Source organism: Hippoglossus stenolepis, chromosome 2 (genome assembly GCF_022539355.2).
Source record: "Hippoglossus stenolepis isolate QCI-W04-F060 chromosome 2, HSTE1.2, whole genome shotgun sequence".
NCBI classification, from domain to species: Eukaryota; Metazoa; Chordata; class Actinopteri; order Pleuronectiformes; family Pleuronectidae; genus Hippoglossus; species Hippoglossus stenolepis.
In genome coordinates, this window is record NC_061484.1 from 17,442,028 (window position 1) to 17,461,966 (window position 19,939).

General features: G+C 41.8%; 1 protein-coding gene across 3 annotated transcripts; it reads left to right on the forward strand.

Moving 5' to 3' along the window:
- The first annotated feature begins 449 nt into the window (after nt 1-449).
- Nucleotides 450-19,714, forward strand: lcorl (ligand dependent nuclear receptor corepressor-like). 3 transcript variants are annotated; one of them, XM_035165401.2, is made up of 8 exons: nt 450-544; nt 1,478-1,543; nt 4,306-4,394; nt 4,520-4,646; nt 5,517-5,741; nt 5,854-5,956; nt 12,502-17,888; nt 17,984-19,714. In XM_035165401.2, exons 1-8 carry the CDS (start codon nt 538-540, stop codon nt 17,989-17,991), a joined length of 6,012 nt encoding a protein of 2,003 aa, XP_035021292.1. In that variant the 5' UTR covers nt 450-537; the 3' UTR covers nt 17,992-19,714. The 3 variants fall into 3 exon arrangements, with proteins under 3 accessions (XP_035021292.1, XP_035021287.1, XP_035021300.1); XM_035165396.2 differs by having other exon boundaries at nt 472-608; XM_035165409.2 differs by lacking the exons at nt 12,502-17,888; nt 17,984-19,714 and adding an exon at nt 6,852-11,991 and having other exon boundaries at nt 472-608.
- Nucleotides 19,715-19,939: the final 225 nt, after the last annotated feature.

Here is a 19,939-nt window from a genome sequence, read left to right on the forward strand (position 1 = left end):
CAATATTCATTACTAAACGAAAAAATGCTAGACCAAAAAAACTCAACGCACCTGTCTTCTTAAATACATCATGATCGATAACCATCTGTATTATGAGCTCTTTAATCAAATCAATCAAATATAATTTATTGTCCCCACAAGTAATTTTTTCTTGGGCCAAACTGCTGCAGCAGCTGCAGATCAGTACAATGTACAACAGACAAGGACATATCGTGTGAGACCCAGAATAATAATGCAGAATAAAAGTGAGTTGAATATTGCACCTGCACTAAAGCACTAACTAATGAAAAAACACTAAAAACACTAAAGTAGTTTAAGATAATTATAAGATAGTGAGTCATTATTATGGAAAGTACGTCTCCGTGATTATTTCTTTTTGTAGCTGAGGCCTTGAGGAGCCCGCTGCTGTTCCCCCTCGCGGCCGGTGGGGGGCGGGCCAGCTGGTTAAACTGTGCGCAGCCTGTTCCTGCGGCTCAGACGGAGGGAGAGAGAGAGGGGGGAGGACGGACGCAGAATGGCGACCGTGCAGTGCCCGAGATGCACGGTAGAAAGAAAAGGGTTTCGGCGGGAACTTGATTCATGGCGACACAAACTGATACACTGCGTCGGTACGGTCACTTCTGTTCAAAATAAACGGGGCTTCGGGGAGATTTCGCCCGGTAGAGGAGGGATCGGTTCGCCGAGCAGTGTTGCAGCGCTAGCTAATGCTAGCCAACTGATAGCTAGCTAGTAGCCTGCCGCCGTAGGTGAACAGCCCCAGCGGTTAAGTGAAGCTGGCAGGCTAATGTGTACCAGCTGGTTAGCTTCTCGACTTGGCTCCTTTTCTTTGTCCCCCTGAGCTAGCTAGCTACTCACCGGTCCTAGCATGAACACTTCCGTGCTACCCCACTGCGAGGAGACCCGCAGCGTCTCGGGGAATCGTATAAATTGCATGTCGGTGATAGTTAACGTCTTTAGCCAGATTTGTTTATTGACATATACGCTGGCTATGCTAACGTCATGCTAACAGTCTCGCTGTTGTTATTTGGGGGAGGGGATTGTTGCTACGTTGGGGGAGCTAATGTCAGTGCAATATGAGAAACGCACTCACTTCAACAGTCTCTGGTGACGGTTTTCCACGTACTGTGCTATTTTGAACACAGAAGCCGGTGTGGCTAGCTCAGCTCGCGGTGACATCGAACCCAGGAAACCCCACCGAAGTGTGAATTGTTGACCAGTAATGAGTAATGATCATGAGTGATGTTTATTGTTTGTGATGTTCGCCAAGTGAGACTAGGTGCTCGGTATCAAGCATTGGAGGTGGAGGTGTTAGCTTCTGTGCTAAGTTTAGAGCTCAGCACTGTTGCTGTGGAAGTTGTCGAGTTCGGCTCAAACATGAAATGTAGAACATACTGTACCCGAATGTCAGGTATTGCGAGTACGCATATCTTGTCTCCCCCAGTACTGGAGGATTGACTGTCTTTATTTTCATTTGCAGGGTTTGAGAGCATCCTGGAAGGAATCTATGGCCCGATGCTGATGAGAGACCTCAATGTATTTGATGGTGGGTTTTTGTTTGCGCACATTAAAGTGTCGGATGTCACAGGCAATTTGTACATTTATAAACTTTATAAAACTTTGAAATGACCTAAACCAACCATGCATATTGTTTGCATAGATTGCAAACAATACTAGTAAACAGTGCATTTGATATGGAATATTCTGCCATGGACTGACTCACATTTGGTTCTGAAAGACTGAGTCACTGTAAACTAAACTATTATGTGCCACTTTCATCTTATCTGTTTCAGAATCAGAAATACTGTATTCATCCCCAGAGCAAATTGCTAATTATAGAAGTTAGACTCACAACTACCAAATGTTCAAATATATATATTCATAAATAGAGCTAACCCTTTAAGATGTTTAATTCATAACTAACATATATCTCTTAAGAAATATAGATAGATAACATCAAACTCATGGTTGGAGTGAAAATAAAGCAAATTGGGCTGGTAAATATACTATGACTGAACTATATATCTATATATGACCTTACAGCAGTAACACCGGCACCAGGTTTTAAAAGATTATACCCCATGCAACTAAAAATCTATTTTAGATTTAAAGAAATGTCTGCATCACATTCAAACTAACCCCCTGCCCCTCTTTGATTTGCCTTCAATCATGTCTCCCTGCCAAGTCCTACAATCTCTTTAATCACAAACAACTTCATGCCTCCTACAATCTGAAAAAGTGCCAATGGTACAAAATGCTGTACATTGTGCTGGTAGCCATGTTGCCCAAAGTTTAGATGTACTTTAGAATCATAAGAACAACAATTATTAGAATCTTTACAAAACATCTGCATCACACAAAACATGGAGCTGTATGTTAAAATAGACCCACATGCCACCAACCTTGCGATAATTAAAGAAGCCAGCGTGGTTTCAAACGTGGAAGTGCAGACAACCTATAACAAGTAAAACGGCACTAGTGTAAGTAAATATTTCCGCTGCTCAATTCCCCCTAATGACACTTGATTTAAAATAAAAACATTGAACTATACGTTGGTTTATATTCAGAATTATGATCATATATCGTATGGATGAAAAACACTGGACTTAAATTGATGCAGCTAACCCGAGAATTAAGGTACACAACAACCAGTTTTCTGTGAGAAATGCATCTTTAGAGATCAACACGATAAATGTGCATCACTGCTCAATGTGTGGCACTAAACATCAGGAGGTCTTTATCGTTCCTTTAAGTTGCTACAGTAACATCTTTTTATTTCTTAAAATTCTGAGGAAGACGGATTTAGTTCTTGTTATTCAGACCCTAATTATAAAGGATTACAGTTAGCCTTCAGGTATTCATATAATCTGAAATGAATAGAATTGATCAGCAACTAAAATGAATCTCATTGAACCAGATTTTAAATAGTAAATTGTATTATTTCAAATGTATCTGTTTCATCAGACACGGATATACACCCTCAGAACCCATTTGCCTACATCAAAAGTAATCCCTCAAAATCATATTTTAATCAAGAAAATATTGAAATTATTTTCACTGGCTGTGTTTATTTCGTTTGGCACTTGCTGGGCACCAGCCAAAAACACAGCCTGTTTGATGCTATCTGAGGCCTCAGTGAGGTCCTCCGTGCCATCTGGAGACTAGACAGGAACATATTTAGATGATGTGTCCTAGACACCTTGGTGAACCCCTTATTCAAAACACTGTTTGAGTGGCATTCATCTGTTTGTCGGGATCTTGTCGTTTTTAATTAATATTAGCCAAAGCGTCCCTAATGAAGTGACAACTAAATTTATTGACAGCAGCAAGGGAAGGGGTGGGTTATATAAATATCGTTTGACATGGTGTGTGTCATTTTTAGGACTGGCCCCTGGAAGTCAATGCAGTTGACTCACTACACTTTTAGCTGCCTCACAGTGTAAAGCAAAGCAGCAGCAATGATGTTACAGGGTGTAAACTTTAAAACCCAGTCTTGTCTCCAAATAAGGGAACTTAAATAGATAGAAGTAGAGACAATGTTGGAAATGGAGGGCAGAACAATACCAGACAGAGTGAGGAAAGGAAGTGCCACTCATTTCTGTTGGACGCTCTGATGCTCTCAGGTGCAGTGTCGGGTAGAAAACAGTGACACTCCACAGCACAGTAGGATTTCATAACCAAGCTATAACATGAAAAAAAAAATATATAAGAATCATCTCTTACCAGTGGATTTTCTTTATTGCCTTTTAGATGTCGGTCTACGTGGGGTAAAAGGAACAGATGGTCAAATCTTCATATTAAACAGCCAAATCCAATTCGACTGACAAAATTCAGAGTCTGTAATTTTATACCCTAATAACTGTATGATATGAACAATGTATGTCAAATAATATTGTTTGGGAAATTCAATAGGAAAAAAAACAATCATAGATACAACAAATCCAGTATTGTCATAAAGCAGTCCTACACAATTGGGATATTGAGAAGTGTAGATTCATTGGTATAAATCATACAGAAAAATCCTGAAGACTGATTCTTGAGCCAACAGGCCAGTTTTTATCTGTAAGTGTTAACTTCCGTAAAAAGTAAAGCAAAATCCTAATTATTTCTATGCTGTCATATTAATGCTGGGCAATAATACAAATGGATCATTAGATTATTCTCTTGTCGTAAAAAATGTGTGTGATGATACAGTTAGGTAACCACTAATGCCCCCTGTCAAATGTTGTATAATAATTACGGTAGAACACTGCTTGATCCCCGATGATCCCTAATTCTGTGTTGCCTTGTGATGTATTTTTGTTTTAGATTGTGAACCTGAAGAGGTGGACGACTGGTCCCCAGAAACAAGCTGCTCTCAGTGTTCATTCTGCAACCTTCCCCTGGACAAACTCTGTGTAAGATGTCAAAGTCATTCTTTGTTCATGAAAATTGTAATAATTACATCGCTTCTTATGAGATGTAGAATATGTCTGTCGAAACAGTCAATTAAGTAACTTATCTCTTTTTTTTCTCGTTGTAGGATCAAGTCCCTGCAGCCACTCCTCCCCTCTCCTCCCCCTCTGATTACTCTCCCTGTCAGGCTCCAAGCATCTCTGAGAGCAACCAATCAGCTCACAGGTTTCTCCAGGCTGTGTTCAACAAGAAAGGTGAGTCAGGTTTCTTTCTTCTTTTGTGGAGTACGGCACAAATATGTCAACTTGTGACACATTAAAGCTCCTGTCAGAGGCTTACGACTGTCAGCTTTATCCTGTTAGTGTATTCTGTCTCAATAGAAGCATTAGAGGTAACATTATTAATCTTCTAATGTATGTTTGTAAAACCAGACTGGTCTGCTTGAATTTACTGTTTTGATGTTTTATCATGAGTTTCTCAAAAGCACTTAGCTGTAGCACCAGCTGTTTACAGACTCAATAAGAGTTCCTTCAGTGTAGGTTTGGGTCCTTGAAGTCATCTTCAAGTTTCTCTAGTAAATTGATTAACCAGCTTATGAGGTTGAGAGGAGTTATGACTGTGAAAGTAAATGATGTGTACTCAGGCTTACACCAGGTCAGTGCCAATTTCTACTGTTTTAATTCAATAAATTAAAGGGGTAGAAATATAAATAATGCTTTACTGCAAAGTGCGTTATATGACAGGCAGTAGGAGTTTATCCATTCTTGTATTTTCAGCAACCTGTATATGGGGGCTGGACTTTTTTTTAATGTCAACAGCGTTATTATTAGAGACACGACTTTTGATTGACTACCTGTTTTTATTTTGTGGAAATATGGCATGCAATTTTTACTTCCTAATGTGTTGCCCAATAAGACTTTCTGTAAGTGTGACACATTAGTGACCGTAAGACACAAGTCGCTTTTGCTTGTTGGGATCAGTAGAAAGTTTCCCAATGAACTTATTGCTAGACATTAAAATCATTCTGTGATGATCCAAAATACCCCATGATTTGTTATTGCCCCTTTTTAAAAGGAGAATCATGCTCTATATGTTACTATCTACGTCTGTGCCTTCTTTGTCAGATGTGCCCCTGGGCTGTGTCTCCAACATCCCTCTGGTCGCCCAGGAGCTGATGAAAAAGATGGTTCATCAGTTTGCCATGGATTATGCATCCAAGTGTCTGATCCACACCAGTACAAATGGTGTTAGAACAAGGACCTCCTCACCTTCGTCAGAAACATCAGACGCCCCTCTGGACCTTACAGTGAGCCGAACCCAGGAGGAGAAAGAGTGTGAACCTGAACTAGGTGGGTAAAGCATTAAACACATTGTGAATTCACAGCCAATAAATATGTCCAGCCTCTAAGTTTTGAGTCTTTAACATTCATGCAATGTGATTCAACTCCTTTCCTGCAACAGATGGCGTGCTCGACCTCTCCAACAGGAACTCTGCCTGCTCAGCAACTTCTTCATCATCATCATCACCATCATCATCATCATCATCATCTGACAAAGCCTCTGGGTAAGAGTTTGTTTTATTCTTGAATTGTTTCTGTGGATAAACTTTAGTGATATTGGGCCTTGTGCAGGAGAAAGCTCTGTAATTACTAACCGTTACATTTTGGGGTTCTTCATAAATACAGTTGTAAATTTACATAACCTAGGCATTTTTGTTAAAACCCGTAATGCATCTAGACCTCTGCATAGTAGGAAATCCCGATTAGGTCTAAAACATGGCTATGGTTTGATGGTTCACATCAATATTGTGTTGTGATGCTGTCATTTCTACCAATGGTCCTTGATTTAAGGCAACACCTCTGGCTTGTATGATATGCATACTCCTGTTTTTTTTTACAGTGCAGTGTGTCAGTTCATTGTTAGTTATTACGAAGAGCTAGCTGTGTTTGGTGTTTGGATCTATGGGGTTGACTCTTTTATCTCTTGAGCGGTAACGTCACAGCAATGGCAGCGTGTTACAATATTTGCCAACAGCTCAGGATTGTACAATAAGGTGTACATTGCACCTCACAATGATTTTATTCCCCTTTTTACTGATCCAATTATTATGAGTTTGATATTCAACCTTCAAGCATGTAGGATTCTCACTGAAGGAGAAAAGTAACAACAGCGCCAAAGTAACCCCAGCCATTCACAGACTGTCCCACCTGGACGTGAAGAGGCTTTGCCACACACAAAGAATGTGTGTGCATGAGAGACACACAGCAGCAGTGTGTGTGAGGGCCCAGAAACAGACTGAAAAGAGACAGACATGAAACTTAACAGCCGCAGTGATGTTACCAACACAAGGCATAAAGGAGTGGACCCCTCGCTCTGCACCCCCCCTTGTCCCCTTTGCCAAAATCAAACCCCTCCATCACCTCCATCTTGACCCTGCTGTTTGGTCCTCCCATCCCTAGGAGGCAGCGCAGGCAGAAGGAGTACATTGAGAGGAGCTGGGAGCTGTCTGAGGGGTTGCTGTCCAAGGCCTTGAAAGATATTCGTTCAGGGAGGCTGCTGGAGCAGCGGGCCTCATTGCTTTATGGAATATCTCTTCAAACCCTGAGGCAAGGTCTGGATGGCTGGGCCGAGGGAAGGCTTGGAATGCTGCAGCAATTTACACCAGGAAGCAAAGATTTCAGGGATGAAGTGACATCGTACAATGTGATGTCATCAATGCTGGGCGGGGAAGCCCGTCTTGTTCTGCAGAAGGTGGCGGCTTGGGCAGAGCGGGCAGAAATTGGAGGAGCTGCAGAGGAAAATGGAGACTTTAGTTTCCCTTCTTCCTCTCTTACTTTTTATCAGCCAAGTGGTCTTCAGAAAACCTTCCCCCGCGTCTTTCCCCAACTCAGGGATGCTCTCCAGCCCCCACTAAGCCCCACTCCCAGCCTGGAGCCACCCATGTCCCTGCGTATTCCTCAGGTCCGATCCATGTCTGACCATAAAAGATCGATTCTAGCTGAGAATTGCAACGTGGCTGAAAACCTCCATCAACGTACCTCATCAACAGAGGGTACTGCCAGTTCATCGACAGTTGCTGCCAGACCTTCGTCTCTCTTCAAGCTCAGACCTCCTCTCTTGGCTCACGGCTATCCAGGCAGTGCCAACCAGTCTCCTCATCGCCTGGGACCACGTGGGTCTTCATTGGATGATTCAGAGGAGGGGGCAGGTAGTCGGGATAAAGACAAGCAACCGAGAAAGAAACGTGGGAGATACCGTCAGTACGACCACGACCTACTGGAGGAGGCTATTACAATGGTGATGGGAGGTCGCATGAGCGTGTCCAAAGCCCAGGGGGTCTACGGGGTGCCCCATAGCACACTGGAATACAAAGTCAAGGAGCGCACTGGAACACTGAAGAACCCACCCAAGAAGAAATCTGCCAACTTTTGTTCATCCAATTCCACCTCGTCTGGTTCTGGTACCATGACCTGTTCCACAAACTCAGGGACTCTTGCCTCGGCTGCTGACACAAAGAGGTTCTAGACCACAAAAAGCCTCCATAACTCCTCAACACTTGAACACATCACCTCTTACAAGACACATGTTTTCTGAAGACACTTATTAAAACACAACACATGCCTTTACAATGGATTGATATTAATATTCAGGTCTTTTAACTATTTGTCTGTTATGTGAAAGTCACACTTTTAGTTGTGTTTCGTTTGCCTGGTCCTGAGCTTAACTCAAAGCAGCTTCAAGGGGCTGCATTTATAAGAGGCAGTGGTGCTCATTGCAGCTTTGGCTCACATGAGCTGCAAAACTCAACAACTCCTCGAAGCTTCAGTTTTCTCAACTCGGACATCTAAAGGGAAATTGCTTGGTTTCTAGTATCCATTTATTATCAACTTATCCCATGGAAAGACCAAAATACAAATAGATTTTATTTGCAGGTATTGTCTGCGAGGCCAAAAGCTGATGAATTGAAATTCCTAGTAGAAGTGGGGGGGTTTCGGGTGTAAATATGTGAACATGGTCTACAAAACTGTTTTAATAGAGCGCCTTGTGTTTTTCACCAGGCATGACTGAAACTTTCCGATTTTCTGTCCACTACTCTTTCCAATTGACATCATTGCAAATCTTTAACTTCTATATACAGTAGTTTTTGGGGATAATCAAACTTCTATGAGATAGAGGCATAAACTATCATGTGTGGCTAAAAATACCATACCTGTAAGTAGAGCAAAAAAAAATGTCAACTGACGAAAACAATTATCCACCACTATTTATTTGAAATATTTCAGTTTGTTTCGCATATTTTATATATGATTGATTGATTAATCATGGGTGTAGTGGATTTAAAAAATATTAGTTGCAGCCTGATGTAAATCAATGGTCAGTTCTTGGCTTTGGTCTCGTCTGGGAATTTGTTCATAACAGAATAGAATATAAACAGCATTATCATTTAGGGCTGCTCAACTAGGGCAAAAATCATAATTTGCGATTACTTTTGGTCAATATTGTAATAACGATTACTTACTGACTTTGGAAACATCACGCATTTATTGAACTTTAAAGGAAAATGAATCCTTTTGGCACTCATTAACAGATTTGAGTGTCTAAGAACTTCTCTCCTGTTCGCAGGAGCGTGTGCTCGTCTCTGTCGCCCTCAACACAAGCTGATGATCACATGTATTTAATTATTTATCGATATAGTCGAAGCATGAATCCGGATCATTCCAGTTACTTTAACACTGATGTTCTGGCTGCGCGTCGCTTTACGTTTCGTGTTGTGTGTGGCTGGTGAACTGTGTGCGCGCAAAATGTTGGAATGTGTTTTAAATACGTGTCTGATAAACTCTCAAACAAACACAAAGTTAACTTCAGTACTCTACACATCCTAATAATTTCAGATTAGTGTTGATGTTTGTTTTTAAAGCGAACGCAGGTCAGCGGGGGAGTGAGGACAAGCGGCAGGGGGTAATGTGCAGGCCAGCCACTGCAAAATGATTGCCGCTGCTGATCGGCGAAAATACAGTCGTTATACCATAAACCTCACACAGCAGGCCCCGTGGCCCGGGCGACACGAGGCATAAGAGCCTCATTGCAAAACGAAACGCGGGATAGTAATCATTTCAGGTCGATTACTTTGTTTTCGTAATTGTTGGAAGCCATACTCGTTATCGAAATTTAAATTCGATTAATCGCCTTGTCCTATTATCCTTGTACAGTAAGACCTCCAGGTGGTTTGTTTTCATCTCGACATGATTTGGTTTTATTTCAAGGTGATTGTTGGCCATCTGATTGCTCAGGATCAAGCATGAGAAACACCGCTGTAGACCTCTTAAGGCTAAGAAATAAAGTGTGACTCTCATGTTTGTTAGCTGTTAGGTTATTCAGGTTTGATTCAACTCTTAAAGCTCCTTGTTAATGGAGTGATGATGATTGTCATTTGCAGCTTTCTATCTCTCTGGGTATCGTACCTGGGCTACTGAAGTGACTTAGAGCCATTGTAACAGATTAAAAACTCATATTGTTAGACACGTCTACAAACAGGGAGATTGTACAGAACAACCCCGCTGTGGTGGCTACATTTTCACTATGAGTTTCTGTTAAAGAGATTAGTTAACGATAGCCATTTTTGTGTCCACATAGTTTCCTAGTCTTATTGTGCAAGCATTGTACTGAGTGTAGTCGGAATGCAAATGTGAAGCATGTTTTTCAATGTGCACTGATAAGCTTGAGAAATGTATGTTATGGTATATGTGTACTGTTTGTGAAAGATGTTTAATTACCACAGATACTTACTACTTCTGCTACTGTAGCTGTATTACTGTAAACCTCATACGTAACTGCTGCTTGTGACTTAACTTTACGGGGCCGTCTCCCTCTGGCACAAAGAAGCGTAGCTACAACAAAAGACCTTCAACCAATGCGATTCCAAGGTATCATGCATTGTAAATGTGTGAAGCCTAAATGACAGACGAGTGTCTAGTGTATGGATAAGGTCCGTTGTTATAGATGGTTGATTGTGTAGACTACCGGATGGGCCTCTGAGATGGGCCTATATCCATTAACAGTGCTACTACCAAAGCAGCAGTTCAGGGTTACCCACACAAAGCTGCTTCGATTTATTTTGCTGGGATGTCAACCTGCCTGTGTGTGTGTGTGTGTGTGTGTGTGTCTCTCTCTATTTATCTGCGTCTCTTTCTCTAACCTCATTGCCACATATACCTCTGAACTATATCTGCCTATAGCCCAGTGTCAGGTTTCATATTAAAGCCTCTGTGTTATGATACTTATTATGCTGGGGTAGGAGCTCTCATTAGCTTAGGGACGCTTACGAGCTGTTTGTCTCTCAAGGAAAAACCCCCACCTACGTGTAAGTTTGTGGCCATCAACAACACTTAAACTTTTCAAATGAATTATCATACAGCCAGTTGGCCATTTGGTGGAGTGTGACATGATAACAATGGTTTAAATTATGTCCTGTGGCATTTACAGGAGCTCTGCCATGTTCTTGGCTAAGTATTTATCCTTATTGGTAATCTTTGTATGTGTTTTTGTAACTTTAAGGCTAATTGTAATGCAATTTATTTTTCAAAGCATTTTTTGGTCAGATTGTCGTATTTCAACCTTTCTAATGTAAAGAAATACTGATGTCTCCGCTCCTGAATGTTTCTGCTCACAACATTACATGTTGCCTGTGTGAGGCGAAAGCACAGTGCAGCATGGTGTCTTTACTCTGGGAATTATCTGCCATTTATGACCAAGGGCCAGTTTGTAAACAAGCCTAAACCTTTCTTGAGAAATAGAACATGTAATTATTTTATTGTTAAATGGTGGTATATTCTGGGAACACACCTGGGCTTGTTTTTAAATTGAGCTTGAGGCAGTTCATTGTTTAGTTTTTTAGTTTTTTTTCTAACTACTGGCAACTCTTTTAAATTACTTAACATAAATCTGCTATTTATGCATCAATCAATTATTGCACTATGATTTACAAGAAGCATTTCTATTGTAAAACAAGACCTCTTCATGTTGCTTCATACTTATTTATTGATTGTGCTTCAAAACTGTGATTTTACTAGTTTGATTGTTGTAGTTCTTGATTTGTAATGGGGCACTTTGATGCTATGTGAAATGTGTATTGCTACAACTGCATGAACGCTTTTAAATGTTAGCTGATCTAATTTATTTTGTCCTAAGATGACAAACCTAAGTATTGTGCTTGTTTGGTGCTTATGTTAAAAATTATTTATGTGATTTGAAATAATGTGGTTATCATAACAAACTCAACAGTAACACTACAGAATTTAACTCTTATTGTGTCCAACCGGAGGTCTGGGCATGTACAGTACTTAAAAAGCTGAAAATACCATCTCAAATAATTTAGTTAAAACAATTTAATGTTAAATCAATGACTGACTTTTATAGTAAAATTTATCACAGGACCTTATAAAACTGTTGAACGTTGAGGTTTTTGAGCTGTCAGTTTGTAGGTAAACGAGCTGTTGAAAAGAACATTTTTGGTTTGAGCGTTTCTACAATCGTTCCTTCTGCTTTTAGCAGAATGTTATCATTTGCCTTCAGCAACTCATCAATAAAACAGTTCTCTAATCAGTGACCTGTCATATTTTTATATTAATACAGCGGTTTGTGTCGGGGTTTGCAGATTACTAACAGTGTGAAGGGTAGTTGTTCTTTCATGATAGCTTGACAAAACGATGGCAATCCTGGCTAGGAAAGGCTGTTGGTTAGTGTTCGTGCTCTACAACTTAATAACTCCAATTCAGAATAGTTAGACACATGAAAGTAGCAGTATTCTGTCAGGCTTTCATTTCATCAACATTGAATACATCTCAGATTTTAGCTGGTAAATTACAAGAATAAGATGCTAGAAAATGCAGACAGCACTGATCTATAGTTGGCATATGCTGCTGGCTACAATTTTCTAAAACACAAAAAAAAGCTTAAACACTAATGCATGAAGGAAATGACACAATCTTATTTTTGTGTTGTTTAAAACATGTTATGATTTGGTGGTTACTCTCTGTAAGTACTTCTTTGTTTGACACTGGCTCATCTTTGAGATAAACCTAACTCTTATCTTTGCATTTTTGACTCTAGCTCCCTGCTGCCATCATTTAAAGAAGTGGGAGATCTGGGACAGCACGGGAATAAGTGTCGTCAGAGCTCTGCAGCGGATGCTGTTCTCAGCACACTTTGTCCAGCGCACCGTTCCTTACTCTACCAGATCCTTAAGCTGGCACACCAGGAAAAATTGCAGTCTTCACTTGATCGAACGCCTGTAGGTCAAGCCGAATCCTACTCCTGTCACTGTGGTGTAAACCCACATGATAATAGTACCCCTCATGCAGTCACACTTTGTGAATGTAAAGCTTCTAACGCCAGCCTGTACTACCCTTTAATGGATTGTGATCCTCAAGATCACAGCAGCACATTGTGCCATTCAGGAGACCCCCAGTCCAATTGTAGCATCAATCTCGACCCTTTAAAAGACTGGAAAAATGATGGTTCTCTGGGTTCAGGCTACTGCTGTGTGCAGAGGTGCAGGATGGAAACCTACACTGTTCTGTGTCCCAAGAGACTGCACTGCATTTCCTGCCAGAGCCTGACTGCAGGTCATATCAACAACATGGTGTGTTCCTTTATACCCTCTCCTACATTATCCAAATCTCCTTCACTGTGCACTCCTTCCTCTACTTTGTGTCCTTCCTCATCGATCTGCTGTAACCAACACACTCCCTATCCTTGTCACTGTTATTCAAACCCCACCTGTCCAATACAGGTAGGCAGCACAATAGAAAAGGGGATAATCGATGGGGATCCCCCTTGTCCTGTCCTAAAGAGAGAGCGGAGCCCCTCTCCTCCCCCTCTTTCCCCTATCCCTTCAGACATCTGTAAGAAAACCGATGAAAAGCCACCCTCCCTCCTTCACCATAGACAAGAGGACGAAACTGACATAACAGTTAAAAATGATATTGTGAATGGAAGCCACCTCAAAGCAGATGTGAGTACAGATACAGAGGAGGAGCTACAGAGTAGGACCCCAAGAAGTAGTCAGGCTGAGCAGAACCCAAGTGGGACTTTACTGCAGGATGTTGTGAATCGCTTCAGTGAGAAACTAGAGACAATCAAACCTCTAGAGAAAGACCCACCTCCAGTTTCTTTAGCCGTTAATGTTTCTGAGAAGGAGCAGCTGCAGTCTCCATCAACAAGTCAAACCCTGCAGTTTCATGCTGATGCCCATCTGACTGAAATTATCACCAAAGTGCTTCACAGAGGCAATGGTTGTGACTACAATCTATCTGAGCTGTTCAATCGCCATGATAGCAAAGAGCCCAAGTCCCCTAATACCCGTTCCAGACGTCGCCAGGAAGTCCTTACTGCTATAGCAACACCTGCTGATGACCCTTCAGCCAGAAGGCATACATTACAAATTAAACGCGAGTTTGCCAGGCTTGACCAGTCCTGCAATAGGAGAAAAGGTTCACCAGCCAAAAAGCCCAAACTGAATGATGGAAAGGTTTGTGTAACTACATCATGCACTTCTTCTGACTTAAACCTTGTTAAAGGGGAGTCTAAAAGAGAAATGGAAGGAAGTGAAGAACCCGTAGAAAATCATAACGTTGGAGAGCCACCACTGAACATGCTGTCTACAGATAGTGACATGAATGAAGTAAAAAAGGAAATACAGACAGTTGTAGTCACAGAAGACCTTAACGTCCTTAAATCAGAGGAGAAAGAATGGGAAATATCATGTGAAAAAAATCATCTTACTCACCCAGGCACTCAGATACCCACCTCTAAGCTGCAGAGCAAGGTTGGCAAACAAGGTTTAAAGGGTTACCGTGTACAAAAGCTAGCAGAGATAATGACTGGGACTGCAACCTCAGCAAAACAGTGTGTCGGGGCTTGTAATGAAGGTGGTGAGGTTAGCGGTGCTGGAAATGATGAAAACCAAGAAGCCCCATCAGGTCAAAGCTCTGACAGTGACAATAGACCAGGTAAGGGTAAAGATTGCAATAGCTCTATTAGAGAGAGGAACAAATCAAACCACTCCAAGGAGGTTAGAAGAACTAGGAGAAACATAGTCCCTCCACAGCGCTTTTCCTCCTATGTCACTGAGCCCAGGAAGATGTTCTTTGTTGCATGTTTCTCTGAAAGCATCTTCAATCAGAAAATACAGAAGGACAATGATTTGACAACTCAAACTTTGGAGGACTTATCCAAAGAGCCAGATGCTAATGAGACCCAGCTTGAATTAGGAAATGACACCCCTCTGTCCTCATGTGAACACACAGGGAAGCTTACCTTTGACTCAACACATAGAGAGCAATGTGGGCCATCTTACACAGAGTCAGAAACTATGGCTGCCAAAGTGAAGAGTCCAACAAAATGCAGTTTGGATATTAGGACAGATGACAACGACTGTGCTGCCAAGCATACAAGACTACGATCTTCTCCAAAAAGACTACAGGTTTTAAATACTGTTTCTGGAATGCCCCAAAAGTCATTAAATAGGAATGTCACCATAAACTCTGCCCCCTGTGTTGATAACCCTCCCAACTCCAGTGTCGAGTACACTAGTCCAATTAAGCTCATGTTTGTATCAGCTGTACAGGGTAAGGAAGGAGTAAGATATAGTCTCAAATCAGCAAGCACTGGTGCTAGTTCACAAGCAGACAAATCATTTGACCCATGTGTAGTGTCTTCATGGTCAGGGACACATGAGAAACAAAAAAGGAAGAGCACTGAATCTCACTCATCAAAGGTAACATCTAGTTCCTCACCACGAAAGTCTGCTACCTCACCAGTTACATCTTGTTCACCAACCAAGTCAACTTCTTCACCAGTCAAGTCTGCCTCCTCAACTCCAAAATCTGCTTCTCCGCAAAGCAAGTCTATGTCATCACCATCCAAGTCTGCATCTTCACCCAATCCAGTTTCCTCATCACCTAAAATAGATTCCAGAAGATCAAGTGAAAGTACTCCAACAAAGCGTGTAGCTGGAACTCAGAGCCATAGATCACCACCCAAGTCAGCATCTTCATCAAGCAAGTCAGCTTCTTCACCCAAGTCAGTTTCCTCATCGCCTAAAATAGGTTTGAGAAGGTCAGGGGAAAGTACTCCAACTAAGCGTGTAGCTGGTACTGAGAGCCAGAGATCACCATGTGACTCTTTGTCTTTTCATGAATCCACTCCTCAAAAAAGGCGTCCGGGCCGGCCAAAGAAGCTGGGACCACAGCTGGAGCAAAAAGTGAAGAGACCAATTGGTCGACCACGCAAGCAGAAGGCTGTGGATTCAGCAATCGGGACAGAAACAGTAAGCGGAAAAGTTGTAATAGCAAATGACGCTGAAGACAATGTAAACAAGAACCTCAAAATAACCGTTTTGTATGGCCGTTCAAGAAGAAACAAACGGATGGTGTCTGAGGGCTTCGACCAGCTACAAACAGAATTCCATGATGCCTGTCAGGCAGTTGGCCTGAAAAGTGACTTGGGCATTTTAATGCACAGTTCTAAGACCAGCTCAGGTAATGTTGAAACTGCCTCCACAAAGTTGTCAGAGCAGTTCAGTTTTGTCAGCCCTCTGAAAGAGTCTGCTCCTCTATCTAGCAGGAACATCAAATGTAAGAAACGTGATGATTCTGGGCCCTCTCGGAAACCAGGTAGACCTGCAAAAGTTAAAATCTCTGGAATCTCTGTTACAGTAACTACAGTGTCTCCAAGGCAACGCAAAATTCAAATGAACAGGGACACTCGGGAATCTCCGGAAGCACTAATTCATAAACAAGTCCTTCTGCCAGAATTAAGACCTTCCAAAGAACCTAGGACAATCAGCTTTCAGTCAACAACCAGAAGCAGTCAAGCGGAGAAAGGGATAGAAGCAAAGAATCAAGGTAAAGACAGACTGCCAAGTCAGAAAGTAGCAGTGCGTCACTCAGTGAGAGTGAGAAAGCCCTCAATCCACTTTCTGCATGCTGTTGCCACCTCCACCTCTAAGTCATACAGCCACAGTAACGCTCTGCTACGACGCTCTAAACAACTTTTGCTAAACAAGGCCAGCAATGAAAGGAAAAAGGAGGAGCAACAGAGTAGTGTTGAAACTTCAGGGGGAAGAAGACAGCTCTTTGGACAAGACAAAAGGAAGAAGATCTCTCAGGACCTGAGCAGTGTGGCAAGGGTGTCAGTAGACTCGATCTTTACCCCAAAAGAGACTCTAAGATGGTGGGCAGCGTCAGCTGAGGAAAACACAATGAACCAGGAACTTGCCAGCCGAATACGACTCATCTCTGACACCTGGGTCTCAGACACTGTGGAGAACAAAGAAAAAGAAATAAATCTTAATTCTAAATCAGGCACCAAAGGCAACAATTCATTTACCAGGAAGTCAAAACATTCTTCTGTGGTTCGAAAACTGTTTGATTGTTCTCCTAACACACCAAGGTCCTGCAGTATGCAACAGCTCTCCTCCTGGTTCATGCAGACCACAGAGACGCAGTCTCTGGCTATTGTCAAGAAGGAAACCTCCCGTAATCCTGATGAATTTATGCAGGTTCCTCGTTCTGCCAATAACAAAGTGGTTTGCCCCAGTCCTCAAGCAGAGCGACTCCACAAACACGTCAAGAAATTTGCCAAAACTGTGCCAAAAAGCCCTTTACAACATCAACAGGCTCAAAGAAGGTTGAGGAAGAGGAACAACGCGGCTCTGTCAACACATATTAGGCGGCAGCTCTTCACTCCCAGATTTGCAACAGGCAGGTTTAATCAAGGAGTCCAATGGTGGCGAAACAGAGCATTTAGAAACTACCAGGCCACTGTACTTAATGCAAGGACAAAGTTCCTAACCCGGAGAGAAAGGGAGAGGTGGCAAAAGAGGCAGAATAAGAAAACCATAAAAGTAGTTACAAGTTGTTCAAATGAGCATGCAGTAGATGGACTACAACAAAAACGTAAAGCATTACACAAACCAGCAAAGGATCAGTTATATGACTGTTTGGGGAACAGTTCTGCCACCAGTTCTGTGGACCAAACTCAGGAGCCTGTGGATGCACCCAAAGAGCAGAAGCTCTGCTCGAAACCCTGGAGTCCTGAGACACTGAAGGAATGTCGGGTGTTTCTGAGGAAGATTAACTCTCCAGACAGTGAATCATTGGAGGAAGAGTGGGACTCCTGTACTGTGACACTGGATGATGGGTCACCCTCTGCATATGTATTTGCAGGAAGGGAGAGAAAATTGGTAGGAGTTGTTAAAGCTGTGAAAACTGAAAGAATAAGCATGAAGAGGAGGTCTGCCTCCAGAGAGCCTGAAGGGTCTTCTCCTAAATCAGTCCAGGAGCCGGATGAGATGCCAGAGAGGAGGCGGAAAGGCAAATACAAAGGTCCAGGGGTTGTGTCTACTGAACCACCACAACCACCACCAGCGAAAATGTTGAGACAATCGCGAATGAGGGGCCTGACCGGGCCACGATGGTGTGACTTTGTGTTGGGTAACTACCTTGCCTCTTTTATTGACTATCACTAAAGACATGTACATTTATCAATCACCACAAAGTCAACTTGTGCTCTCTCTCTTTTCTCCCAGAGAACTAACCGAAGCACGAGACCTCCTCCTTCCTGGGAAAGGGACTTTAACACGGTGCCTTCTGACATTGAGCTGACCACGAGGACTGACCATCCCACTATGGTTCCGTCTTACACTCAGCAGTTATGTAGCAGTCTAACTTAACAAAAGCTTGATGTTGCACTATTTTTATCCATGGATATGTATGTACAGAATGTTTGATACTGTGTTTTTTTTTATTTTTATCATCAACTTGCCTTTGTCTTTCTGAACGTGTTTATCTCAAATTGTTTAAATGGGACTGCATAAAGCTGGTGCTCTCCCTGGCCCCCCCAACAACCCTCCTTATTGAGGCCACTGTCACCAAATATTAATCTGAATCTGTCATTTTTTAAGTACTTGAAGTAATTGTTATTGTACAACTCGTAAATATTCCCCCAAATGAATTTTCATCATTTCGTGGCACTTGTGAAATTCAAAGTTTTTAATTTAAGAACTTTTTTTAGGTTTAGAAAACTTACATTGAAAGTTTATGATACTTTAATATCCTCGTTTGATACCATCACACTTATATTTTAAAGTAGGTGCCAAAAAACATGCTTTGAATGAAGGAATTATTTTACCCGATTCACAATGTGTATGGACCCTAAATATACATTCCTGTGTCAAACTAATTGGCCAGAAGTCCGCTAAATATTGTCTTTTTTTTAAACAATACTATTGATTACACATTAAGCGCAAACATACACGTTCAAAACGACTTCATTTTCAGTCCCACTAAACCCAGGAGGTGCACGTGAAGTAATGAAGACAGTGTCATTATGCAGTTGTGTAAAGTAGATTCTGATTCATTTGTCGGTCTGTGGGATGTGACTTGTTGAAACTCGTTTGTCGTTATATGATTGCGTCAGATCTACTTCTTGCACTATTCCATCTGAGATTATTAATCCCGCTACAGACTCCTCCCCCATGTTTTGCACATCCCGTGTCCTACTACCAACCCCTACTGTAAAACTAGAGAACCTATTTGGTGCAATACAAACCCAGAGGATTTATCAGTATGTAGTAATTATTTTATTGCTGACAGACGTATGGATGTAAACAAGTACCAATGGCCTGGGATGTTACTTCAGTTGTTTCCATAGCCATGTAATGTGATTTTAGAGGATATCGCTATACAAGACTAGTTCCCCCCCACCCCCCACCCCCACCCCACCTGCTTTATTCTACTCAATGAAGCTGAAAAATAACAGATCCTTAATTGTTATAATATCATTACATTTTTTTTATCATACACATAATAGCATTAATTACTGTTTAAATGCAGGTGGGAGACGTGTTGCTGTTCCCTAGAGTTCCTTTTGTGTTTTTCTTCAAGCTGGAGCAAGAGACGCCTACCTCCACTGGAGCTCAGCCCACTGCTCTGTCATCAACCTTGTGATAGACAAGAGATTTGATTGGTTAACACTAATCTTGGATCGATACGTTTGATCCGAGATGTCTGGCTGTAGGTCAAACCTTAAACCCGTAGTGTGTATTGTGTGCCTGACTACCCTCGTGTGTGTGCTACTATGGTTGCCATTTCAACAGGATGGAGGTGGTGTGGCCCAGTGTTGTGTTAAGTAAACCTCTGTTGAAGAACCTGGTGCTAAACAATTGTTGTATATTTTCTTTATGGTGTTTTTATACTGTCCTTTACAGATGCACTAAGAGGCGTCTGGCATTGGAACAATAAAGAGTCTTTTGAAATAACTAACGAGTGATTGTGATTTACAGCAGATTGAAAAACCGACGTATGGTTTCCACTGCAGAGTAAAGCACGGTCAACATGGTGTGTCCGCACTCTGCTCACCTTAAGAAATGTGTTTATTTACCCATAGCTTACTGTTGTAGATCATATTGATCATCCTCAGCCCATAGGTTTTACATTGAGAAGTGTAAACACAGAATCCAAAATAATCAGGCACCACTGATCGG

What these genes read in the sequence shown, in the direction of transcription:
- lcorl (XM_035165396.2), top strand. Translation starts at nt 515, where the DNA reads ATGGCGACCGTGCAGTGCCCGAGATGCACGGTAGAAAGAAAAGGGTTT. An exon ending in CAAACTGATACACTGCGTCG is followed by an intron (nt 609 to 1,477) that starts GTACGGTCACTT and finishes TTTCATTTGCAG; the next exon opens with GGTTTGAGAGCATCCTGGAA. An exon ending in TTCCCCTGGACAAACTCTGT is followed by an intron (nt 4,395 to 4,519) that starts GTAAGATGTCAA and finishes TTCTCGTTGTAG; the next exon opens with GATCAAGTCCCTGCAGCCAC.